At 39.6% G+C, this 27,861-nt stretch overlaps 1 protein-coding gene across 6 annotated transcripts in view; it reads right to left on the reverse strand.

Moving 5' to 3' along the window:
• The window catches only part of SOS1 (SOS Ras/Rac guanine nucleotide exchange factor 1), a 52,110-nt gene that overhangs the window by 19,235 nt on the left and 5,014 nt on the right, over window positions 1-27,861 (reverse strand). For 5 of the 6 annotated variants that reach the window (XM_055713052.1, XM_055713050.1, XM_055713049.1 and 2 more), the window contains 7 exons: window positions 23,480-23,605; window positions 21,095-21,226; window positions 20,393-20,557; window positions 16,297-16,506; window positions 15,652-15,795; window positions 11,760-11,870; window positions 11,557-11,655 (listed from right to left, as the gene is read on the reverse strand). In XM_055713052.1, the coding sequence (XP_055569027.1) occupies window positions 11,557-11,655; window positions 11,760-11,870; window positions 15,652-15,795; window positions 16,297-16,506; window positions 20,393-20,557; window positions 21,095-21,226; window positions 23,480-23,605 (987 nt within the window). Of the gene's footprint in view, window positions 1-11,556; window positions 11,656-11,759; window positions 11,871-15,651; window positions 15,796-16,296; window positions 16,507-19,178; window positions 19,335-20,392; window positions 20,558-21,094; window positions 21,227-23,479; window positions 23,606-27,861 lie in introns of those variants that run through there. The other variant, XM_027801776.2, reaches the window with a different exon arrangement.

Raw genomic sequence — 27,861 nt, forward strand, 5'->3', positions numbered from 1 at the left:
TTCAACACATTCTGCATTCCCCATGCCATCTCCTCATGCCCTTCCAGTGGGCTTATTTCAGTACAGCAGTATCAACAGGACGCCCTGGCTGGATGCAGTTCTCCTGATGCAGCCCTGTCAGTACCGCACAGGGGCCTGCTGGCAACACACTTGCTAGTACAGCAACACAGGCCTCCACTGCTGCAAGCTGTTCTGATGGCTTGCATTCAGCTTGTCATCACCAGGACTTTTTTCCCCCGAGAAAAAAAACCCAAACCAAAAGGAAGAAACAATAACCAGACGGACGGTGGGAAGAAGTGAATGTTCTTCATTCATGGAGGGACTGCCTTGCTGTTCATCAGAAAGCACCAGCGCATCCAACTATGGCCAGCTTGTAAAACCAGGGTACAGAAGTCCCTAAGTACACAGCCATATTAATGCCTTCATATACTAGCGCAATTCTTTTTAAAGGACAACAAAAATATAATAGCTATAAACTAAAACTAGACGAGAAGGTTTAATACTAATATTTTGTGCCTAACTACCACTTAGACGTAAGTTTTATAAAACACAATCTGCCATGTTTTTATTCCAAGGTATTTAAGATTTTCATCTTAAATCTTCGTTTAGGCATTAACATGTTTCATATTCTAGTTAGTGAAAAAATTGTTGACTAGAGCTGTGGCTTATACATAAAACAGAGATAAAAACCAGTCACAGGATTATGCATGCTTCAGACTATTACATATCAAGAACGGGCTCCATGCAATTGAAAGATTTATTTTGACAGAGGCAGTAAAAGCAAAGTGGCAGGCTGACACAGACCAGAATAGGACACCCCTTGGAAACAGTACAATCGTGCCATCTGCTTCCGGTGTGAAGCACAAGTGACATCCTCCAAAATCCAACTGAACACAATATATCAATGGGTCACAGAATAGCATTAATTTTTTTCCTGACTAATTAGTCCATGCAATAGCTGTCAATCACAAAGGCTACTTTACTTGTGTTTTCAGCCATAAGGACAGCTGCAAGGCTTATTCTAGGCAGCTTTGGTTCATGTACTGTCATGCTCTTGGCCTAAGTGGCATTACGTGTGTGCCTACTTGTGTAACCACCACTAAAATTAGGGCTGATAATGCACACATCAGGCATTACTTCCCAAAAGGTCTCAGGCAGAAGATATCACTCCAAGAAGGAACAGACTACCCTTGTCAAGAAGGAACAGACTACCCTTGTCAAGAAGGAACAGACTACCCTTGTCAAGAAGGAACAGACTACCCTTGTCATGTCTCTGTACTCTCCAGATTTAACACAGAAGTATCATCTTCCCTTCGATTCCGCTGTGTGAATCATACAGGTTTAGAGAGGACTTCACATGAATGAGGCAGGTGCAGCACTGCTGGCGGGAGTTCTGAAACAAAGCTAAGAGAAACATGTAACTGCCTCTAAAATTTTGCAACTTTCCTGAATAAGAGTTCAAAGGAGGCACTGTGCCTTATGCACTGCCTCTCATGATGGAAGTTGGCAAAGAGTCTGGCTGGATGTCCCATCATCTCCCAGCAGCTACCCTTCAGCAACGGCCAGGACTGCTTTAGCCTAGTCTCCTTGAAAACAAGCATTATTAGATACTACAATCTTCTGCCATTTGCTTATAAGGGTACCACAGGAGACAGGGTAAGACAAAAGGCATGTAAAATACAGGACCAAAAAAAAAATAATTAAAATTAGGCTTAACATGCAACAAAGCTTATGAAATTATTTCCCTATTTTTAACACCATTTATATAACCTAAAACTTCAAGTCAAAGTAACACAGATGCATGGTGCCTAGCATAAGGCAGAACAAGAATGGCTCATATCCCAAAAGATCTAATTGATAAAAAGTTTTTGAAATTTGGAAAAATCTCACAAGAAACCTATGCAAATGTAGGCTCATGTGTATAATGGGAGCGCTAAACCAGGCAGACAGAAAACCAAACCCCTATAAAGTAACCAGGAATGCTCTCAATGTGCTACCTTATCAACTCAAATACCTGGAAAAACAAGTGACTCCCTGTACATTCTCTTCAGAAACATACTGGTACAGGTTAACATTCATTACTGCAAAGCATTCTGCTCCTGTGTTGAGTTTATAAAATGTTTTTTAAGCAATTTCTCCTGTTGCAAAATTTTTTGTTGCAAAAATTCTGGTATTCATTAGAGAAGTCCATGTCCAAAGGCAAAAGGCATATTTGCATGCAGTGCTGGAGAGAAAGCAATTGTTTATTACTAACATTTCCCCATCAGGATCCATAAGAAGTAACCCATATTTCCAACCATATATACCAGAGGTCCTCAAACTACAGCCCGCAGGCCAGATACGCCCCCCCAGAGTCCTCAATCTGGCCCCCGGTATTTACAGGACCCCCCCGCCCCCCCCGCCAGGGGTTGGGGGCGGAAACCAAGCAGCCGCAGATGAGTCCCTGCCACTTCATCCGCGCCAGCCCCCTGGTTAAAAAGTTTGAGGATCCCTGATACTGGACTTTGATTTAGTTTGTATGTAAGTACTTATGGTCCGAATTAACATTTAGAAAGCTGTACATAGAAACATACATGTTAAGTGTAACATCCACATGAACGGCAAATCAGACAGTGCTGCGAACTACTATGAAGACACTTCTCTGCACACAGAAAAGGACTTTATACAATGTTAGAATGTAAAATTTCAATTACCATAAACTGTTATCAAAACCAGTTTTAGTCAGAACGGAGCTTAAATCACAGCAACGACTTCGTGTTACACTGTCCTCAGGCAGTTTGGAAGAGGAGGTTATGGGAAGTGAAATAGCATCACTGGAAACAGCCAAGTTTCTCTGCAAATCCCAGGAACCCTTCTATAGCTGTGCAGTGCCCCCTAATGAACGAATTGGGTAGATGCTAAATAAAAGCGTGTTTTGTTTTGTTGTTGGTTTTTTTGGTTTGTTTTTTTTTTTTTTTTTTAATTTGTATTTAAGTGTCCTGTGAAGAATACTGTGTTATTACAGGAAGAAGGTGCAGTTTTCTGATTATCTTAGTATTACGGTCATTTTGGTTTTAATACGCTTATGAGAAATATTGGTTTGCGATGACTATAATGATTCACAATACTATAGGTGCAGTATCCCGGTCATTCAAGGAAAACAAATTTGTAAAACGGTCCACTAAGGGAAGTTTCTAATTAAAAAAAAAAACAAACCCACACCAAAAATTAGTCTACTTTCTAGGCCACAAGCTCTTAAGAGATACAGAGAAGTGGAAGACAAGGTATTTTGTTCTCTCTGTTGCGTAACACAAGGATTAGGTATTTATAAAACCAGAAAATTCCAAACAGATACAAAAGAAATCCTCCTCAGTGCAAAATTAGGCTATGGTAGTCCTCCTCTTATGCAGTCAGAGGAGCATTTATCTAGAAAAACAGTGATAGAAAATATTTATACTTATGAGAATACACAGATACAACAATACTAGTATGTGTCATGATTGATATAATAATCTTGCACTTCAGGGCCCACATCACAATGTAGACTTCTGTCTTCCTAGAAGATTATTCTAAATCTAACCACTGAAATCTGTGAACTGCAGGTTCCCCAATTCATCTGGGAGAAGAGAACACAAATCTGCTTTTCTACACAACACAACAGCATATGGGAGGCAGGGAAATCACAATTGAATTTGCTTAACTTAAGCTTAACTCAGGAACATTTGGTTGTTCTAGGTGCTAACGATACCTCCTGCCCCTCAAAACATTAATCCAGAACTGCAGTGCATAAGTGGTCCCACATTACAAGTGGAAGCTGCACACAACACTACTTAGAACTATGAGCTTGAACTAGTAGGGCTGCTTCAGAGAATCCTCTTCAAAACCCATGTAATTTCTTCACATGTCCTAAAGCCCCCAGCAAGGCAACAAAGCACTTGGACAGCTGGCAGAGCAAGCCTGATCTGTGGTGTGGCCTAGCTACCTGCTTTGTAGAGAAATCCTACTGGCAAGCAGTGTTCATGAGAACTTGGAGGTGCACTGCCACCAGTTACTCCAGCTTGTGTTCTAATGCCTCACTGTCTTCTTCAACGTATTTCTGAGAATGGGGTACCTACCAAAAGGCAATCCTGAAACGAGCTATTTTATGATCAAGAATATAAATGAACAGGGTTTCTCCTCACAAATGCAGGCAGGCAGGCCTGCTGGCACTTTGCCATAAAACCACCCTGGAAGCTAGCTCAATAGCATTGAGCTGCCCAAGAGCTCTTTCTGACTTTTTGCAATTCCTCCAAAGAAAACCAACCACCTCACCTCAAAGCAGCAGTATGCTGGGGAAAAACGTGCTCTCCTATCCAGAGGCTTTAATTTTTAGAAAGCATCATGAAATCATCTGGAACAGCAAATGGAGACAACTGCAGGGAACGCTTCTGGAAAATGCTAACAGTCCAAAAGGCACTTCACACTTGAAGCTTAAAGGAAACTCCTTGTCCCATACTTCTGGGCATATACACAGCTTTAATGCACTGAAATTTCAAAAGTCATTTTGTTTTCATATAAACCCAATCTTGACCCAGAGCAGTAAAAATACGCATACTTTTATGTAACTATTTATTTAGATTTACATTACAGCAGGCATGTTACCTGCATTAAGAGTGGAACAGAACTTAATATATTATTACTGAAGTAATGGTAAAAAATGTTTTCCCCACTCAGTTTAACTATGCCTTCTCAGTTTAATTTTAAGAAGTTACATTAAATCACAATGTTACATAAAGCATGTCATGTATCAAACCTCAGATATCAGGCAATTAATTACAAAAAGCCTCCAGCATTCCATATATGAAATCTGTTTCAGAAATAAATCACACTACTCCAAAGTAAATGCCATTTTTCAAATCAAGATAGACACTGAGGAAAAGTCAGGAAGAGCTATTCAGAACTACACACCACACAGAAGTCTGTCAATTGATGTTTCACCAATTCAGAAGTTTTCCACAACAGGTTTCTTATGTGGCCAATTTGCCACCTGCATTCCTGTAAGTATAGCCTGTCAAGAGACTATTTCAGATTAGGTCTGCTCAAGTGCTACTGCAGCCTGCCAGATATTTCACCTGGTGTCTGCTCAGCAGGACAGAGGGTATTTTTGCTCTCAGTTTCTGCAGCTGTGGACAGATTCATGTATGCAAGCGATTCTCATTGAGCTTACACAATCAACATCTCCACCAAGGAACAGATACAAAAAGTTTTGTTTTCAAATAAGTTCCTTGATGTTCTTATAAAACCATTTCATAAACACTCAAGACTTTCTGTAGGCTACTAGCTGCCATATGTGCATTTTATATGCCCAAATTCCATTACTAGGGAAATGGCTACTTTGTTTACAGGAGGTCTTGTCTTCTCAAACTATGGAAAACCCATTTGCTCTGCATTCTTCAAAAATATGGCTGGGGTTTTCTTGTTTGTTTTGCATATGCTGATGTCTCTTCTGGAGCAGATTCATTACCTTTCTGCAACAAACGTATAAGTTCATACATCCTTCCAGAGCCTTCATGCTCTGAAATGCTCTTCTTTCTTACTGTCAGCTCCGTTTGTCTCATCATTATTAGCTGACCTGCAGAATACGTTAGAAATTTAAAATTAATCATTAAGTTGATAACATTTAGTTAGATCAGTATTTGAAGTATCACAAAATATTTACCTATGTGCTTCCACACTTGTAACTGAGGTCTTCCATTTTCTTCCTCCAAATTTTCCATGATAGTAAAGACAATTCATTTGAAAACATTTTCCCTTTCTCTTTTGTAATTCCAAAGTGGATTAAAATCCACTTTTAGTGCTTCAACACAATTCAAGTCTAGTCTTTGCCAGCCAAGTTTGCAAGGCCAAAAGCTCAACTGGATAGCACCTCTATGTTTAGCTAGAAAAGTATGGATTTTTCAATGCTATGTAAGATAAATTCACAATTTCAGAGATCATTCTGGCAAGCAACAGCAGAACCCTGTTGATTTTAAGAGGAACCCTGTTGATTAAGAAAAAAAAAACCAGCAGAGGAAATGAAGGATGACAAGCAGAATGCTATCTGTAGACTTGGTCTACAGAAACCATGAATGCAGCTTCTTGTTTTATTTGTTTGTTATTACCTACATCTTTCCAATGATTTCCACTGAAGATATCAAAGTATGGACAGACAACACAGACCTCCACTGCTATAAGAGCAAACAGAGAAAGCACGCTGGTAGTGGGACTAAATCCACAGCTCCACACCCAGAAACATTTCCACTGAAGAAATCAAGCATATAAAAGTCTCAGCCATAGCGCTACCTCTCCCCAAAGATCTCCCTTTTGTACAGAAGGTGACAGGAATGGAGGCAGGAGAAGAGGACACAGAAATATACTACTCAATTTATTAAAAGACGATCCATCAATATGAGTGTACCAGGGACTATACCATGACCACCACAGTCACAAATACTAATGTCATCCTATAGGAGATGAAAATCTCCCCTACAATCAGCTTCTTAACTTCCAAACCTCAATGGACTCTGTCGAACCTCTTATTTGGGGGGGGAGAAGGAACAAAATTTCTCCAAGCTCCTGTAGCACCGATCTATTTTCACGAGAGCTTGGTCTTGGGTGTTCAGCATAAACTGCTGCCATGTAAGCTGAAGAGTTACCTACCATCATCATCAGTCACTGAAAACCAGGAACCAATCACCAGCCCCAGAGAACAGTCTGCCCCAGTACAGCTCTCCCAATTCCCACAGTACTGGGAAGAATTTGCCCTGCAGGTATTCCTAGAAAATGCATCAGGAAAAAGGACTCTGGAACCCTACAGTTAAAACACATATGTGAAGTCAAAAGTCAGAGTTCAGTTGGTGCTTCATTTGATTCCCCAGAAAGGATGTCTAGATAAGAACAGTGGGGCCCTGTACCATCCTACTCCCTGCTTCAAGGGACTGAAGGACAGTGTTTTTCATCCAGCAGCAGACAGACTATAACATAGCTCAAGTGTCACTGAGGACCATAAGCAAAGTGGAAGGAGGACTTTCTTACTTTTACTTTTGGTAGACTTTATCCAGCTTTTGCAGAAAAAGTTTAGTGGCGTAACAGAAAAAATATTCTCCAAGGTAATTCTCATCAGAAAATTCCCTGAAAAGAAACATCTGCTTCTCAAAAGCCCAGATATATCCTGTGTAACAAGAAAAAACTTACAGGACAGAACACACATCCCCATCACAACTTCGTAACACATGACATCAACCATTGACAAATGAATTGATACACATGCACACATATGTCTCTGATGCAGACACATAGGAAATAAATCAACAAGCACCACAGCTAGAAGGAAAACATTAAATACATTCTGAATAATTTTTTCAATTTAAGAGTTACCTCAGAAAGCCCAATTAGTTAGATTAACAATAACCAAGTTTGTGGAAGAAGTGCACACACACACGACGATTTTGTTTCCCCTACTGCCTTCCCTTTGGCTGCCAAATGCATGGCAGACCAGATATAAACCCACTAGTATTTAAAGGAGAAAAGCAAGTGTTGTCAATCAAATCACACAAGCAAGAAAGAAATACGGAATCTCATTTACCTGGCTGTATCACCTCCAACTTCTACCATAAGGCACAACTTCTGTACCTTTAGAACATTGCAGTTGTTACATGAGCCTTCATAGCTTAACTGTATGAAGAAGCTACTTCAATTTTTCACCTACTGTCACATTCTAAGAAATCTCTTCTTAGACTTGAGACCAATTTTTACATCACCCCAGCTTCTTCTCCCAAGAAACACTCAAATATGCTTTGCAGTCCTTACCACACACTAGCAACCATTGGGTCAAGCTACACTGCCTCCAGCAGATAGGCCTTCATCTGTCACAGAGACATAATATTGCACATTATGGGTGCAAAAAAACCCAGTCATCCTGATCTGCAGTTGCATATACAAATGGATGTAAACCAGTAATACTTTCGCTTTTACTTTTATTTCAAAACAGTATTGTACATACAAGTTACTGCATTTGGAACGAAGCGTACCAAAGTGATTTCATAAAATAAACCTTTGCTGACACTAAGTAAATGCCTTCTTAAAATAATTCATAGCTAGACATAGCTAGTCTGAATCTGTGACATTATGATTTTTATAATAATTGAAAAAGACTAAGAATCAACTAAAGCAAGAGAACCTGTTAATTACAGTGCCCGTACTAAATACAGGCAACACAGTGTTTTGAGATGAAGTTTTAAAAAAATTAAACATTGATTTTAATTTTTAAAAAAATTTTAATAAATAAAAAAATAACCCCAGTTACAGATGGGATCACAAACCAACTTCATTAAATTTGTTACACTCCAGATCCTGAGCCTGGCTGAAACAAACCTGAGAACCAAAGTGAAGTCAATGCCCAAAATAGCTTGGGATGCATTGCCCAACACAACACACAGCACAAGACTTACAGGATCAACCTAAAGATACTCTAGTCCTAAACTACTAACATTCCACCACCCTGTGCCTTCTCCAGCAACAAATGTAACAAATTTAATACCATCAGGTTAGGAAAGGGTGGTTTCTTATCTTGGAAGACCATGTCAAGCCATCATTTTTATATATTTAAGTTACATTAGCATAGTGAAAGAGGAAGACAAAAAAATTTTGATTAAGGATTGTTTCTACTTGAGCTGAATTGCCAGTCACCAAATAGCGGCAAGTTATTTATCGTCTAAGAACAAAATTTGAAAAAAATAAATATAACACTTTTATTTCACAACAAGTGTATGCTTGGAATTTAAGATCACTATTAGGTAGAATTCCAACTAAGAAAATATTTGCAAAAAGACAAGTTTCTATTCATAAGTCACGGAAGCCAAGTCCACACTTGGTTTAAAAAAAAAATAAAAATAGCTCTCCTGTTTTCCAGAACTTATATTATTTTATATAAGCAAAGTTTTATATGCTTTGAGCCATTCCTACTTGAAAAAAAAAAGTAATCTATTTCCTCAAAGAAACGAAAGAGTACCACACATGCACACAAGTTTACAGCATCTGAAAGAGTGCCCAATTAAAGTCTTGTAAACTTTTTAGTTACTTAAGGTCATAAATAACTGCACGGTTTGTACCACCCTACCTTTCACTTAAGATTTCACATTTCTATTCACAGAACTATGACTTAAAAAAGCCCATTCATACTATCTGCAAATTCACAGAAAAGCAGAGTCTTGTATAAAACTGTTATTTTACATAGTTAGTTTCTTATATAAAAGTTTGCGGACTTTCAGGTTGGTTGGGGGAAAACACAGCCCTTAAGTTCTATGCTAATATTCAACAAAGTTACACAAGGAGCTTCAGCTAAAAATATGTATTTGTGCATTCCTGGTGGCCTGCCAAGCTTCAGGAGGGCTTTTGTTTCTAAATAGGATAACCATCAGTGGATAGAAATTTACTTTTTTTGTAGTCTGAATAGTTAGAAGGTAACTTTGAGATCCATTTAATAGATAACTTCAAAGTATGCAAGATTACAAAACACAGCTCAAAGAAAAATGCTAACTTTTAACCTTTACCCTTAAGTGTATCTATATTCAAGAGAAATCAGATTTTTTTTCCACTACTTTGCCATCATTTTGTCTCTTCATACCAAAAGATCACTTTCACAGTATTTTTAACTCGATTATTCAGATATGCCTACAAACACTAAATCAGATCTCTTACCATATGAAAGAATTCAATACAACCTTGCACCAGTGAAATTGTCACGATTACATGGCTAAATAATTCCACCCATACCCTTCCACAGCAAATACCCTTCTGTCAGGCCATTCTTAAACATAACCAAGCTGGAAAATGTTTGAAGATTCCAGATATAAGAAAGAAAATATTATTTTCAGCACAGACTACTCAAGGGATTCATATGCTGTGTGCACATGTAGGTACTAATTACAGATGAAGCCACTGCCATGAGAGTGAAGTATCTCTCTGTGTGCTCCTATTATCCATCACTACCCATGATGTGTATTACGTCTGACAGACCACAGCAACGGTGTCTCACTAAAATGTGAGATGAGCAACACAGTGGGAAGAAAACCTGGAAGGTTATCATGAACAGAACAAAATCCAACCCAATAGCATCAGATTTACACAGTGTGTAGGATGTGTGTAAGCAGAGCATGAACGGGAGAAGAATTTTACATAAAGCATAGGTCAGGAGTTGCAAAAGATTGATAACCTTCTGGAGGTGGGCTTAGCTCAGACTCCAGTTTTCCCTAAAAAAGGTGAACATGAGCTGTTCCCTATTTCCATAAGCACACATGTCCTCTTACCCCCACTACAACTATCAATGGCAAGAAGCAACACAGGATGCCTGCGTGTCAATGTTAATCCTTTACATTTTGTGTATTACGTAAGACAATACCATGTTCACGTGGAAGTATGCAAAGCCACCAGGTACTGCATTTTGAGACTATGTAATAAAAGCATGAGTAGAGAAACCTTGCAGATCTTTATCATACAAAATGCAGACAAGCTCTATCTTACCTCCCTTTCAATGGACTGTCACAAAAGGAAATGCTTAACACATTAAAGATGTCTGAAAAGTCAGACCAAACCCATGAGGCTAGGCAAACACACCAAGCCTACCTTCCAAAATTCAACAAAAGCACGTTATACAAGATAAGCTGCTTGCAAAGCTGTATGTGTAAATCTAAATCCCTAAAAATGCTGTTAAAACTGTACACTTAGGCTCAAAGATGACCTAAAAACTGGGTTATACAAAGACAACCAACCAAACATTCAAGAAAAACACATCTAGATTTCTTCAAAAGAGCAGAGATATAGTAATTAAGTTTGGAATGCTGTATTCCTTACGAATTTTCATTATACTCAAATGACTTTGTTACTTAAAGTTTTCCTAAAAGTGCTCTACACTCCTTAAAGATTATTATTCAATGCTAACTGACAAACGCCCCCAAAAAACACGTTGTAGCTATTTTCTCTACATGTGTATGTTACAGAGCCTTTATTGTTACCCTACTGATGTGAGGTCTCATTACAAAAAGCCCAAGAAGAGTATAAATCAACCAAGCCCTGCCTTTGGAAGAAAGTTATTACCTTTACAACCACCAAGGGATGTACACTGCAAGAACACTGAAGATTTTAAGAAAATAAAAAGAAGTCTGAAGGGAAATCTTCCTGTGATTTTAAATTGACAAAGTAACAGCTTGAGAAAGCCTTTGACATTTTCTGTAATACAACCATTTGCCATTTTCTTTGACCATTGTCAAAACAATAATTCCAAGAATATGAGTATCTAGATCTCTATTGCTTTCTAAATTAATAACTCCTCGATCATGCAACACAAATCATGAGCTACTGTAAAGCTTCCATGAAATTACAAACTGATACTCAGTTAGCTATACTACGCAGCAGAGCATATAACCTGCTTTTCTTTTGTCATATCAGCTTTATTATTCGTATTCTAGTAAAAGGTTTTACACCTAACTGAACGCACAAAGCTCTGTTACCCAACACTGAGAATTATGAAAGAAAACCATCAGATTGACACAATATTCTTACTTTTAGCAGTTCAAAGTAATGAAGACAGTGGTAAACAGGGGCAAGGAGCAGCCGGGGTAGAACATACTGAACAGCTTCTTTAAAGCCTTCACCTATTGACTAGAAACAAAATAAGTTTCAGTCTTAAAACAATCAATATATTAAAGCAACAATGTAATTAAAATAGTAATATCAATAGTATGACTGACTTAGAAGAAAGTTACCTGTAAATAAAATGCTGCTCCTGGCTTTGATAATTGACTTAGAAAATGATCGTGAAAACCGGGTCGCAAAATATCTTGTGCATATGATTCATATGGATCAAACGCTAGTTCCTAAGAAGAAATACAGAAAAATGTTACAAAACTGATTTATTACCTAAACTTCGTATTTCTTAAAGCAAATACATATACTACATAGGAGAGACTTTTCTGCATACTTTTTCCAGAACACCTATAGAGAAGAATCAATACTTTCACATGCACAGACTCACGGAGTACTTTAGTCTGGAAGAGATCTCTGGAAGTTGACTGGTCCAACTCCCTGTTCAAAGCGGGGCCCACCTCAGGGCCAAAGCCAGACCCAGCGTCAAACATAGTGATGTTGCATAGGGTCTCATCCAGTTGAGTTTCAAGTATCTCCAAGAATGGAGGCACCAAAACCTCTCTGGGCAGGCTATTTCAGTGTTCAGTTGTTCTCAACTGCAGATTCCTCCACTCCACCCCTGCATCTAATCAAGATTACTCTTTTTACCGTTCGTGCACACTCTCTCTCACCTCACATAACAGTTCTCTACTGTGAGTCCCCAGTAAGAGCCTGCTTCAGACTGTTCTACACCTTCCCTTCAGGTGTAGACTGAAGACAGCAGTAAGATCTCCCTTCTCAGACTTCTCTTTTTAAGACTGAATAAACCCAGTACTCTTGACGCTCTTTGTGCATCATGGCCCTCAAGTCCTTAGTCATCATGACAACCTTCACGTATAAGCCTATCTTGTACTAGGAAGGCCAAAACCAGACACAGTGTGCCAGACATGGTCTGTGCAGCAGTTGAGAAATCATCCCTCGACCTGCTAGCTACACTTTTCCTAATAAAACCCAGTAGGCACTTAGCCTTCACTGCCAATTCCTGAGGATTTTTGAGCCCTGTTGAGCAGTACTGCTCCTCAGCGAGGCAGCCAGACCATTGCATAGGGTTGTTTGGTCCAAGGTGCAGAACTTCATGTTTGCCTTTAATCATCTCTATGAGGTTCCTGTAGGTCTATTTCTCCAGCCTACCAGATCCCCCAAGCAGTAGCCCTGTCATCCTGTGTGTCCTACCACAATTTGGCATCACTTACCAACTTGAGGGGCAGACCTCCTCCCACAACACTAATACAGACACTAAACAGTATAAGCCTCAGTATCAAACCCTGAGGAATGCCACTAACCACTGGCCACCAGATGGACTTTGTATTGCTGATGACAGCCCTTCAGGCCTGCCAGCCCAGTCAATTTCCCACCCACTCTGTAATTCAACTAGCTAGTCAGCTTGGTGTCCTGCAGAGTACAAGGATACTAAGCAAGACCTTCAGCACAGTCTCTCATAAGTTCAGATAAGGGATGTGAACTGCTCTTTCCTTTGTCCATGGAGCCAACCATCTCATAGAAAGCAGGCAAGCTGTTCAGGTACAGTTTGCCCTTTGGAAATCTGTGCTGGCTGTTGCCAATCAGCTTCTAGTCCTTCACATCGCTGGATGTGAATTCCACAAAGATTTGCTGATCTTCTCAGGGACTGAGGAGAGGCTGGCCAGCTTCTCGTTTCCAGGATCATACTCATCAGTCTTTTTGAGACTGGGCATAGCATTTTATGTCCAGTTACTGGAGAACACCAAAACTCACCACTAAATTTCAAGAATTCTAGACAGCAGCCTTGCAATGACATTTGCCAGCTGCCTCAGCGTTCTGTCCTGCCCCATAGGCTTGCATATAGCCTTAGATCAACAGTCCCTAAGTCATTCTTTGACTTTCACCTCTCTCCCTCGATCTTTGGCAGCAGGCCTAACTGGGAATCCTGGAAGCACATCTTGCCAGTAGAGACCAAGCAAAGGAGACTCAGGTACCTCAGTCCATTTCATGTCCTCCAGCACAGGGTCTCTCAGCCCATGAGCAAGATTTGTGCATTTCCTACCATCATCTTTTTCATACTGTTTTACCTATACAAGTCCTTCTTGCTTTGCACCCCTCACTGAGTTTAACTCCAGCTGAGCTGCAGCCCTCTTAATACCATTTCTACCTGCCCAGACAGTGCTTCTACATTCCTCTTGGGAAGCCTATGTTTCTTTTTGAATCACAGAATCATTTAGGTTGGAAAAGACCCTTAAGATCATCCAGTCTAACCATAAACCTAATACTACTAAGCTCACCACTAAACCATGTCTACATATCTTTTAAATACCTCCAGGGATAGCAACTCAACCATTTCCCTGGGCAGTCTGTTCCAGTGCTTGCTAACTCTTTTGGTGAAGAGTTTCTTCTTAATACCCAGTCTAAGCCTCCTCTGGTGCAACCTGAGGCCCATTTCCTCTTGTCCTATCACTTGCTACTTGGAAGAAGAAAAGACCAACAGCCACCTTGTTACAACCTCCTTTCAGACAGCTGTAGAGGGCAGCAAGGGCTCTCCTTAGCCTCCTTTTCTCCAGACTACATAACTTCAGTTCCCTCAGCCACTCCTCACAGGACTTGTTCTTTAGACCCTTCACCAGCTTTGTTGCTCTCCTTTGGATGTGCTCCAGCACTTCAATGCTCTTCTTGCAGCGAGGGGGCCAAGCCTGGTTTAACAGGAAACTCCAAACCGTGCTTGTCCTTGCCTCCCGCTACACCTACCCTTTTTCTTAGGGACTGGGAATGCATATAACCTTGTGCTCTGAACACCTTGCCTTTGAAAATGAACCAGCTTTCCTGAACCCTTTCTATCCTCAAGGAAACCACCAATGTGATCCTGCCTTCCAATTCCCTAAACAAGCTAAGTCTACTCTCCCAAAGCCCAAAGTCTTCAGTTTGCTTATCTTCTGTGCTTTTTTCAGGACCTTAAACTCTACCATCTCTACCACCTGCAGCTAAGACCGCCATTAGCTACAACGCTCCTGCCAGTTCTTCCCTGTTCATAAGAGGTCAAACGCCACACCTTTCTTAGTTGGCCCATCAGCATGTGCCATAAAAAAAGAAATCTTCTGGATTACTTAAACCACAGATAAGTTGTCCACCCAGTAGATGTCTGGAAGGTTATTCTCCCAAGAGAACCAGGGCCTGGGATAAGGAGACAACTCCTACTTGTTTAGAGAAGGTTTTGGCCACTTAATGACTGGGCAGTCTTTGCAGTAGGAGCCTGACCACAACGTGCCCTTTGGTAGCCTCCTCCTCTGATCCTTAACCATTCAACCAGCTCATCGTTCATTCCTTAACAGAGCTCCATGTATTTGAAGTGATTTTTTGTCAAGCCTCCTGGCCTCATCTTCCCCACCTGTTCTTCTTGAGTGCTTGTATTTGTTCATACAGCCCTCCACCATGCAGCCCTTCCTGCCATGTCACTAATTCCAGTCACAACACCTCTGCAACTGCGCACAGACTCCCACATCCTTGTATCTGTACATGGGCACATGTACCCTGGGGAAAGAGACACTTCAGATGAACCTCTGGTCACCCCACCTTCTCAGGAGGAAGGTGCAAGGGCCTTTGTTGTTGTGCCTTCTATTATGCACGTCCCTTTCTCCTCTCAGTTCTTTAATCTGCAAACTTCAGTCTCCATCCATTTTGAACTAGAGGAGTCTAGTTCAAAAGCTTCCTCACCAGCTTAGCAAGCCTGTTGGCAAAGCAGCTCTTGTTCCACTGTTGAAGTCTAGTGACAGGTGTTTTTTCCCCACCATGCTCTAAAGTTTAAACAGCCCTATATAAACTATGGTTTAGAGACTAAAAAGGTAAAAGCACTCTCAAAAATGGCCACCCTATTCATAATGGTGAGGCTGGAAGAAGAGATCTCAACCCAAACAAAGGCAGCTAGAACAGAGATGCACTTAGCATCGAAGTGCAAATAATTAAGACACACGTGAATAGCAAAAAAGCCCCCAAGTATTTTCTCACCTCTGCCATGTCTTCAAAACAGCTGCCTACTAGTGGATGAGGACTACCTTCATCTGTCATTTCAACAGTGTCTTCTATATGACCCAATAACTTCACACTAAGTTCATGAATGTCCGATATACGACTAAATATGTTTTCCACATCCTGCAAAAAGCAACAGAACCAGGCAAAAGTCAACAGGGAATTGGACACAATTTCTAAAAGGAAGAATGTTATTGCAAAGCTATTCTGTTATTACAAGAAAGTCAAGCACTTCCTTAAACAGAACAAGATTTTATAACATTTTATTACATACTTTCTGTATAATTTATATAAGATCATAGAATGTTTAAAATAACGACTGTATTTATAAATACACAAACATTTACAATGATTCAAACATGGCAAGGAACAACAGTGACAGATCTTAAATTACAGGCCTGCAAGTGAATGTAGTAAATTGGGTGGTTTCTTCTGCAGTTCTACAAGACCCATGCTTCCCCCTAAATGCTCCTTTATTATTTCTATTTCAGAACTTGAGACAAGTGCTTGCTCCTCTACTGATGTTATTTAAACTGGACAATAAATCTAGATGAACACTTCTAGAACTTAACTATAGATATTATAGTAGGGGTTTTTTTTGTTTACTGTTTGTACAATACTTACATGAGATGAAAATAGTTTGGAGTTGGAGGCATATGGCTCTCTAAAAACTCTGATAATGAGATTTAGTTCCCTTATATATTGTCGAACCTCTGCCATAAATGACTTCACTAGGTCATAATAGGTTTGCTCCCCTGAGGTGGATGGTTCCTCATCAGATAAAGTTAGTGCACTTAAATCTTCTACATCCTGATGGAACATATCCATTAATACCTACGTAGCAATGAGAAGGAAAAATCCACAAAGTGAGAATAATTTCTTTTCAAGATGTACCAGTAAGTTCCCAGTAAAGGAAACCTATAATTCCCATGAAATCAGACTGATCAGCAGTAAGATTTGTGTATTATCATTCTGCAATTGGTTGAGCATTACAAAAGCAATATTCATTGCTATGAATTTGCAAGTCATAATTTGCAGCAGTAATTTCTGAAGAATTCCCAGTCATTTAGACCAATCCAGGCATCTCTCCAAAAGTGTAGTCCTAAAATCAATTATAATTTTAAGAGGTCTATGAAGTATACAAACACATTTAGCATTTAGTTGTATTCTATTACTCTGAATTAGCTATACATAATCTAAGTTTCTGAAGACACTATATTACCTGAAGTCAAAAAGGTTGTGCATTTTTGGCTTTTCAGCTTTAGCTTTAATAGGAAGTCACACATGATCGTGCTCAGAACCCTGTAATCTATCTGTGATGAGTACTGGCCTGACCACACACTGTACATGGACTGGTTTCTGTCCTTAGTAACTCCCGAGTTCTCTTGTTAAAACAGACCCTCAAGGAAGGGCACCAGCTTCGGAAAAGGTGGCAGTCACTGCAAAACTACATAGACAAAAGGACCTCTAAAAACTCTGACTACCAGAGGTCCCAATTCATACCCAAGCAAGGCTTACCAAAGACAAGCAATTAATAATTCAAACTTCAAGAAGAGTGGATCACTGAACACTTCTTCCAAACATGGTATCTGAGCCAGGAGACATTACAATGACTTAGCAAGTGGCAAACAAATCACACTCTGCATTGTTTCCATGATAAAGAACATCTCAAAGGCAAACTAAATTGCCTGCAAATTAGTAAAAGGCATCCTAATTTGAAGTTATCTTTATCAGAAAGAAAACTAAAGAGGGTCCAGAAACAATCCACAATGATGCAGCAAATGTTAACAAGCCAGCACAAGTTGTAGTTCAATGTAGAAAATAACTTTGTTCTGGGATAGACAGATGGGACAGCACTTATAAACAAATCTGCTGCCCAGAGCTACACCCCTTCCAGGAAGTCATGAAGCATATCAAACAATACATGTGAACTTCGAAATAAACGAGAACTTAAGTGTTGCTTGCCAGCCTTCCTTCTGAACAGGTAAGAGGTGAAGCAATGGCAACCTTTGCCTGTTACTGCAGAGACCAACATGATTGCTGTCAATCCGTGAAAAGAATGAGGAAAAGACTGCAGGATCAAAGCTGCAAATAGCCCAAGAACCACACGAGGGAAGGCTAACCCATTAAACATGAACTCCTTTTTAAAATGGCAGAAAACAGAATGAAAAAGTGTTTTTCAAAACTAAAAAACCGGAGATCAAAAATTAAATTCTGAATGAGCCACAGCCACAACAAACATGACATTTACCTGGTATTTACAGTAAAAGTCTTCTTTCTTTAAAGCACATTACAGGCACTTCTCCAGAAGACATGTCAGTTAACCAAGCTCTTGACTACTGATATTAGATAAATTAACTATCCTGCAAGAGAATTCTTGGGGATCTGTAAGTTCACGATGCCCAGTGGAAAAGAGCCTGGGGGGGCTGGCTGACGGCCGGCCCTGTGCCCAGGTGGCCAGAAGGCCAACACATCCTGGCTGGTACCCGGAACAGCGTGGCCAGCAGGGCCGGGGCAGTGCCCGTCCCCTGCGCTCGGTGCTGGTGCGGCCGCCCCTCGAACCCTGGGCTCAGCTCTGGGCCCCTCACTGCCATGGGGACGTGGAGGGGCTGGAGCATGTCCAGAGCCGGGCAGGGGCTGGGGAAGGGGCTGGGGGCGGGGGGAGCTGCAGGGGCTGAGTCTGGAGGAGACTCAGAGTGGGGGGATCTTATTGCTCCCTACAGCTGCCTGACAGGAGGCTGTAGGCAGGGGGTGCCGGTCTCTTCTCCCAGGTAACAGGGACATGACAAAAAGGAAATGGCCTCATGCTGCACCAGGGGAGGTCTAGGTGGGATATTAGGAAAACTTTCCTCACTGAAAGGGTGGTCAGATACTGGAACAGGCTGCCCAGGGCGGTGGTGGAGAGACCATCCCTGGAGGTGTTCAAGAAGCACTGGATGCAGTGCCTAGGGACAATGTTTAGCGGTGGACTTGGCAGTCCTGGGTTAATGGTTGGACTTGATGATCTCAAAGGTCTTTTCCAACCTAAATGTTTCTGTAATTCTATGATACTGTAGGAAATTACATGGAGTAATGCAGGTATTCACGGAGGCCCCAACATCTGTAACTTTACTTCACAGAAGCAGCTCTAGCACACACTTGAGCTAGAAGATTGCTGGCTGTAATTCACAAAGTGGGTATCTCACTACTATGAAATCCACAGAAACATTTTAAAGTAACTATACCCCAGATATTGAATTCAAAGCAATCAGAAGCATGAGCAGATAGTGGAAGAAAAACAGATTGCATTTTAATGGAGTTTTTTTGCAGACAAGGCAAAATTTTCCAGAAGGATGGATGGCACAAAAACAAGTGTGGAAGTATAAAACAAACGGCACCCCAGGCCAAGAAACCGTTCTGGTCATTTTGTCTCAAGAAATAAAACCAAGCAGAAGACATTATGAGAATGAACATAATATACTACAAAGTATCTCAGTGCAACTGGAAAGAAAACACCTTAGGAGCACCTGCAATAGCTTGTTCTGCTGAGGCAGTAAACCAACAGGCCTGATTTAGAGCCTTTCAAAAGTTTCTTCTGTGTACATATCAAGCAGTTCCTCCAATGTAATGTAATGGAAGTTCCTAAATCAACTTCATCACAGCTCTTCTGCTCATCACCTTTCCTAGGATAGAAAGAAGCATGCAGCAACAGCACTTGTTCCTGTTATTATTCTATGACAAATATTCAAATGTACACCTTCAAACCTGCCCTAACAACCCAGGCAGATATGCCCAAAGGCAAGAGCAGCCAAGACTACTGTCCTGACTGAGAAGGACTTGACTCTTCAAGACCTCACCAGATACCTTAACAGAGAGTAAAGAAAGGTGAAGAAAGCAGGATGAAAAAAAGCAAGTAGGAATGAGACAAAGGCATTAACTGAAACACAGAGACATTCCCAATTGAAGATATTAACATAGACGAAGAGAAAATACTGGAGAGGCAACAGATCTGAAAATCCTTAAGACTTCAGCAAGATTAGAGATTCTTAAATCCCAGCACTTAAAAGATTGATTTCAAGCTTTGTTCTTTAAAAATTGGAAAACTTGAGATGCTAATGAGGTGGCCACAGAAGCTAGAGTGCAAAGGCACCTGAGACACAGGCAGGGAACCTTGCCCTATCCCTGTTAGAGAGAGGTAATTCCTGTCTAAATTTAATGAATCTTCTGAAACTACAAGACTACCTGCAGATAAAAATACGGACTGCTAAGGAGGATTAGGCTGAGATGCCAACGCAGGTGGGTTTTTTGTTTTAAAATGTTGGACCATCAAAATGCTTTTTACATGCAATATAGCCTTAATGATTTTGGGAGAACACCCAAGCTTAATTTCAGCCTTCTTTTTTCAAACTACAAAATAAGACTCCACTATTACAGGTTAGGAATGTTAAATTTTTATGTTAGTGCTGCTTCACAATAATTTTTAAAACATTCACACATTGCTGAGGTTAGGCAAGCGATATCAAAAGGAAGAGAGACTTAACTATTAATAAGCACAAGCAACAGCTCTGTAAGTTCAATTAGCTATTTGGTAGCTTTGCTTTATTACAGGAACCATATTTTATGGCAGCATTTTCTTCTTTCAAAGCTACAACACTCCATGTACTCACTAAGGAATAGACACTGTCCTCTCAAAACTTAACTAAAAATTCCTGTTGACACGAGAAACAAGAGTTAGGCTTACCTTATCAGCACACATTGCTACTTTAATATCTTGTTTTGTAATCTCATAGTGTCTTATATTCCGCACATAATTCCCAACCAATTTTAAGATGTCTGCAGAAATGTATTCTAATACTGCCACTATGTAAACAGACACTTGGTGGTCAATTTTGTAGCCTAGAACTTCCTGAAAGGGAAAAAAACCACAAAACAAGTGTTTCACTGTCACTCAGTTGATGAAATACACACCATAGGTTACAACTAAAACCAGTAAGTTTAAGATCCAGCTCAATAAACATTCACCACATATCCACAGTCTGTTTTAGTAATAAAAACACAGTAGTCTGTAGGCCTAGGGAGGAAACACTGTCATTGTAGATGTTGCTCTACTAACTGAGCAACTGTGGAAGTGACAACAGCCAACGACTGTCCCAAAAACATCACTTAAATGTTTAGTTTCTTGAGCATTTTGCTAGTCATACAAAATGAAACAACAACAATCAAATTCATAGCAAATGAGTTGTTGGCTTTGTTTGTCCAAGAGAGAATTAACTAATTTTTAAGTGAAAAAAATACATGCAATTAACTGGAACACTTAAAACTATGTAACAAACATTCTTATCTTTTTTGTTTACATTTCAGGCAGCATAAAGACATTACATGAAACACTACAATAAATTAACACTTCTGTGTATTCTAAAAGCAAGATTACATCACTGCTTACCTTTAATAAGGGATGGATTTTTTCTACTGGGAGAGATAATGGATTTCTTCGTTTCCTTTTCTCAATAGCAGACTGGGCATCAGCTATTGCCCACTTATCAATAGGATGGGGAAAACTTTTTTGAACACGATCCTTAAAAAAAACAGGACTAAAGGGTAAATGCACAATCTGAATGAGCTTAGCAATATGACTACATTATCAAATTGCTTTCCATTACTTAAAGCAATGTTTGCTAATGTTAATAATTCAACTATAAAAGTTTATACAAACATACAATTTTTATCATTTTGGTACATGCTGCTCACTATATTCATAAGGCTGTATCAGGATATCATTACAGAGTAATCTAGTGCTCAAAATTTGAGAAATGCCAGAATTAAATTGCCATTGCAGGCACAATTTGCTCCCCTTGTGCACATGCCTGGTAATTCAGCATGGAAATATATGACTTACATTTTGTCCTACCACTTTATTCCCTGTACAAAGTGGTCACTGAATGAGATCATACAAGTTTTCTGTTTCACCTTTACTGATCAACACATGGTCCAGATTGCATACATGCAACTGCCTGGATGATGGAAATGAACATAATAGGAAAAGAGATTGTCCAACAGTACCCGTGTATTTTAAAGCAGTTTCATAGTCTACAGTTGGACCATACAGACCCAAGTTTGTTTACTCCTCCTAGCAGTCAGGGTGCTGGAGGACACCACACTCTCCCATGCATCGAACAACTCTCCTGCTGGAACTCACACACAGGTCTCTGGAGGTTTAAAAGCTTCACTGATTTTGGTAGCCTTGGTGTTCAGAGATGCCAGAAATCTAACTTCTCAGATAACTTCACATTTTCTTTTTTCAGATCACAGTTCCCACTGACTGTTTCGGTTGCAAGTGCTCACTTACGTAAATATGACCCCAGTTTGAGCAACCATGAAATGGGGAAGATTAAGTTAATGACCACTTACAAAGAGCTGGTAGAGAACAAAGTACACAAAAACTTTCTGACAAAAAACTGGGACAGAATACAGTTCTATAAAGGTGGCACCCAACTTTCCAAAGTATAGGCTTTTCTTTTTCTTCCCTCATCATAACGCTTCTGCAAAAGGAAAGCAGAGGTCCTACCAAAAAAACCAAAAAAGTTGCATTCGCTATGTAATATGAATTCACTCCTCTAACACAGTCCAGCCTGCTGATTGAACAATGACGGTGTCCTAGGGGAAAAATAAGATGTGTACGACCATATAATTAAAGGCAGCATCATTATGCATAAACACAAAGGGGGTAAACTGAGGTTGCTTGATCACCTCTAATTCTTGCATTTCTCATCCTGAATTCACAGCCATAAGACTCCTAATACAAGTGACAAGTGACAAGTTTTGTTAGCGTTGTTTAAAACACAGCATCAAACAATCTTCCACAAGCTGCTTGTCTCTTGAGCTGCCAGACCAGATGATGTTGCAAAAGAAGCCAGCCATTAAAGGGGACAGTAGAACACCACTAGACTAGGTGTCAGTGTACAAAAGAGAAGAGGAAGGATGAATTTCATGAATCTTGAGCTCAGACAGCTACTTTTTTTTTTTTAAAGGGGTTTTTGGGTTTGAGGTTTTTTTGCCATTAGGCCACTTTCTTCAGAACATGAGGAAGTTGCATCTTGTTTTGTTACCTAACCTGGTACAGGCACAGACCCCAAGTACTGGAAGCCAACAGGCACATTGCACACAGAGTATGTACCTTGGCACCAAAGTCTTCAAATCATGGTTAAGCACAAAGGGCTACCAAGATTTTCATGGCTGTAGAAGCTTACATCATTTAACTGATTTGTTCTCAAATGGAGAAACTCTTCTCAGATCAAGCCCTCTTCTCAAACATCAAGCTGCTTTTCTGAGTAACACAGCTTGTAGATCTTTGAAAAGGCAATTGTAAGAGAAGAGGTTTCTATATAGAGGAAAGAAGTGTTCCTCAACTCATTCTGAGAAAGTGACTGAACTATTTTTGTTCAAATTTCTGGGACAGCAGGGGGTGTATCAGCCTAAATCACCATGCTGAGAAAGCAGCACAGAGCCTCAGACTAAGCAGCTATAGTTTGCATGCAATATCAGTGGGAAAAAAACGGGTCTTCCAAAAGGAACCAGTCAACTTTATGTACACAAGTTACACTCACTACCTATTATACACTAATACAGTTCAAAGATAGTTTTACTGTGCATTGAACAACAAATTCAATTGATAGGGAAACTACTAGATAACTCTTCAGGCTTTATGAGGAAGGTTCTACTACATAAAGATACATAACTACTGTTTTTCTTTTTATGTTGTGAAATGATTACTTTGAACTGTTACATGAAAAGTTTATTATTACAGATTTTTAATAGTAATTCTCAATACCTCTACATCCAGAAAACTTCTTGGTTGGGCTTGACACAACATATTTAACAACTGGAGAATTAACTCCTCCACATACTGTAATGCATCTTCAGTAGAAGAAAGTTTAGGATGGACTTGCACCTGAACCTACAGGAAACAGAAGAATTCAAGCTTTAAGTTTTCCTTTTCCCCAAACCACATGCTTTACTTCCAAAAAAGATGACAAAAGTATGAACCAAACAGCTCAGAAAAATCCAACCCAAAATGTAGCTCTATGAAGGCACATCAAACATGAGTGAAACACTCATCTACACCTGACAAATACAAATCTCAAATGTTAAAAGTACTCAAATCACTGTGACATTTAATGTCAAAAAACCAGCTAATTAATAATAGTGCTTAGCAGTACAACTAGGAAAACTGTTTAAAAACCCAAATATATTTATCTTTCTCCCTTAGCGTTAAACCACTGTTTGTACAAGACATTTTAGACATGGGGTTTTCTCCCTTTTACAACTCATTGTTTGTCACTCCATCTATAATAATGAAATACAGAACTTTTTTCAAAGAGCACACTACAGAAATAACAATGATTTCAGCAGTAGTCTTCAACTTATTTAATCCATACTCAGCTCTCACTAAAATAACACTGGTTTCGAAGTTTGTTTCTATTCTGTTTTCTTTAAAAAGATGTCAGCCTCTAGAGTAAAAAACACTTCAAAAGAGGCCACAGCGTTGTCCTGGCATTAAGTGGCGGTTCAGAGGTTTTGAAAGTTTGGTCCTCATATGTTTACTTGTATACTGTGTCTGCAAATTCTCACTGGTATAAATCCAGTGAGGCATGATTCTCTTTGCTCCTCCCATTATTTTTCCAGACAGTCATTTAACTTCTGAAACAAGCCTCCAGTATAGCTCTCCTTTGCACTTCTGTAGTTCAGAAAATAGCACAGTTTTAACCAGTTTAAATTTCAGGTATGCAAAGCTCAGTGCTTCAGAGCATAAACAGACAGGCAGCTCAAATTCAATCCTACACTGATGGCAAATATTATGCCAGAGCAAGCTGACTGCTAACTTTTGCAAAGCATCTTTCAAGCCCCAATTTCATCATTTTATCATTCCACTGCACACAACTCGAAATGCCTCCTGTTCTCTCCATCACTAACACAAGACCTTAACCACCTTAAACCAAAACCCAACGATCTGTTTCATCCAAATATTAAACCCATGTCTATATTCAACTAATGCTGCCATAATTATTTAATTTGACACCTGAGGTTTCATTCCTGTTTGCAGTTACAGCAAGAATTAAGTGTTATGAAGTTCAAACACACAACAGCCTCAAACAGAAATCCTCTTGCCTGCTAAGGCACTTGTTAGTTTGAAAACTTCATGTCTGGGCATAGCCCTAGCGCTCATTTAACTGCTGTTGAGATTTAAATACGCTGGATCGCATATTTAGTTTCTTGCAGATGGCATACTCTTATGTAGCATGTCTTAAAAAATATCTCCAGAAGTTACTGCTTTTTTAACTTAAAAGCACACTGGCAAAAATAGAACAGGAAAACTTCTCTCTGTTTGACTAGCTAATACAACTATTTTGATTATGCCAACAGTTTCATTTTCCTAAGAACTTCAAAGTAGCACCATACCCAGCAGTCCCAAGCATCATTTACAATTCGAACACTGACATCTGAAATACTGTACCAGCTTGGAACATCTTAACACCAGAAATTACAGACTTGCAGAAGTATTCTCTTAAAGATCAGAGTTGATCTGAGCTGCCTGGAAGATGCTGCCTTTAATGTTTTGTTTTGGTTGTGTTTTTTTTAAAGCAGAACTAAACGAATTTGTCTTACATTCTCCCTACAATATACTCTAGCATCAAGTCAATCCCACAGTAAGAACACACAGCATGATAAACCAGAGTGATGAAGAGCAACTCTTATTTTCTCCTTTACTTAGGTAACAGACTGTAGACGAATAGCCTCATCACAACTCTTTCAGCCTGTAACAGTCTATAGGAATAAGAACAAACAAAAATACCACAGCAGGCCAGGCCACGACCTGAAACATTATCCATAGTCAGCCAAAATAGAGCCAACAATGATAACCTCCTCCTAGTGCAGGAGGTAAGTTCCAAACATTTTTCCTAAGCATGTATGTTTGGGGGGCAATTACATCATCCTTCTCAAAGGCCATCATCTTCTGGCACTATCAAGCTCTACTGTAATAGAATATCCACCTCTGCTGAGTAAAACATCATGAAGTGCCATTGGCTTGCCAGCATAGTTTAACTATATTAGGTAGGTAGCAAACAAGCTTCATTGCTACTTAAGTAAGGTCTCGTATTATTTAGGGTTCAAAGTCATAGGAGCAAAAGCAAGAAAACTAGACTAACAACAAAAATTACAGGATACCTCGGTGTACAATTATCATAGAAACATGTAATTTTAGTATCTGCACTACTGGAGTACCTGAAGGCTCAGACTGAGAATGAAACAGTGTTATTTGAGGGTACTCAAAGCAAGCCCCCAAAAGTCCATTATCTAAAGACGTGATGCAAGATTTAGTCAGAGAAGACAAGAAATGAGAACATCTGTTAGCATACTGTCACATGACCCGTTTCAAAAAAAGATCAAGTTACTGGGATTTTCCATCTATCTCATAAAGTCAGCTCAGATTTTAAATAGAAAAAACCTGGGCCACCCTGCCTAATCACCCCTGAAAAAAATGAACATGGCTTGAATCCCACCAGATCCTTCACAGACCTATGTTAGGAATACACATGATAAAAACAACTAACAACTTCTGAAGTGTAGTGATGTTTAGATAAGATTCTTATCTAAACATTTAATCTCGCCTGTAAATAATGACAGAACCCATCCCCTCCCTTCTACACACACCCCAAAATGTCTATCTTATGAGAAGGGAAATTACTAAAAGAGCAGCTTAAGATATTTTCACTAAAGCTTCAATTCTTCAAAATACCCCAAAAAATTCTAATGGGCAAATACAATCTACATCAGCTATAAATCCCTGCCTCTGTGGCTCCATTTTCACTCAACTCCTCTGATCGCTGTTTTGAATGTTCAGTCTCCACAGTCTTTCTTAATTCTCAAAAGGGAAATGACCAAAATTTTCTTTATTTGAAGATAAGCAGAGCTAGCATTTCTTGAACTGCTTGTCATGCTCTGTTAAAGAACATCAGCAGAGACAAGCAATGTCTGCTTAAGAAAATCCGTAGCACTTCAGGAAAATCCTATGACATGGCAGGTTGACTTTTTTCTTTTTTTTTTTTTCATTCTTCCCTTAAAAAAAAATAAAAATCAACAAAAGCAAGGAATTTCAATCAGGAATGGTAACAGCTTAAAAATTAGGCAACCATAAATCTAAACTGCCAGAAAGAGTCAATGAAACCAACTTAAAAAAACATGCTTAATGAATAATGTAAAGATAAATCAGATCTTACCGTATAACTCTTAGCAACTTAGCTTTATATAAAGCTTTCTCAAACCATTCCTTTCAAACTCTACATAATAAATCGGAATATTAAACACTCCCATAAGTCTCACAGGAAGCAGTAGGGACCTAGACCATGCCCAGAGATAAATGTAATTTAAAGAACTGCAGATGGAATGCCTACAGCTTACACAGAGGCTTGGTCTCCAACTGGTCCAACACAAGAACGCTGAGGCTGGTCACAAGATGACCCAAACCCGAGTTCAAGCTGACACTCAGCAGCCCATTCTGCACTAGAAAGAAGAGTTTGATAACAGATATGAAAGGAAGCCTTACACAGTGAATTTAATCTGATTGATACTAAATCACGCTTCCTCAGCAACAGTTTTCAGTTACCTCTTCCTCACCCGGCCATGAGGAAAAACCTAGCTTATGCCCATCATAAAGCTGAAAAAAACCTCTCCAAAGACGCAACTTGATGTGTTACACAAAAACACCAGTGTGATGCTCCCAAATCATCATGAACAAACAATGCAATCAAGCTCATGGTCCCCAGTTGTTCTGTTAAATACAGCACACACCAGAAAAATCCTACTTGTGAAAGGCTGCAGAGAACAATACCAAACCAAGCCCTATCAGGAGCAGCAGCAACTTCAGAAAAGTCCATAACAGAAGGAAGTAATTCTAAAGCTACATTACAAACTGAAATAAAACCAAAGCATCTACTGTTGATTAGAGATAAATTTTTCATATCTGGGCAAGGGTACCCATGTATGGGGATTCTGGCAAGAAGTCACATTACGAATCAAAAACCAATGCCTGCTACAGAACAACTGTGCTTCACCGCTCAGTACAGGTACTGCCACACTGCCAGTTTTCCTTGGTGGTGGCTGAAGTACTTTTAAGAAAGTGCCTAAAGGAAAACTCCATATTTACTACACCAT

Source organism: Falco cherrug, chromosome 6 (assembly GCF_023634085.1).
Source record: "Falco cherrug isolate bFalChe1 chromosome 6, bFalChe1.pri, whole genome shotgun sequence".
In the NCBI taxonomy this organism is placed as follows: Eukaryota; Metazoa; Chordata; class Aves; order Falconiformes; family Falconidae; genus Falco; species Falco cherrug.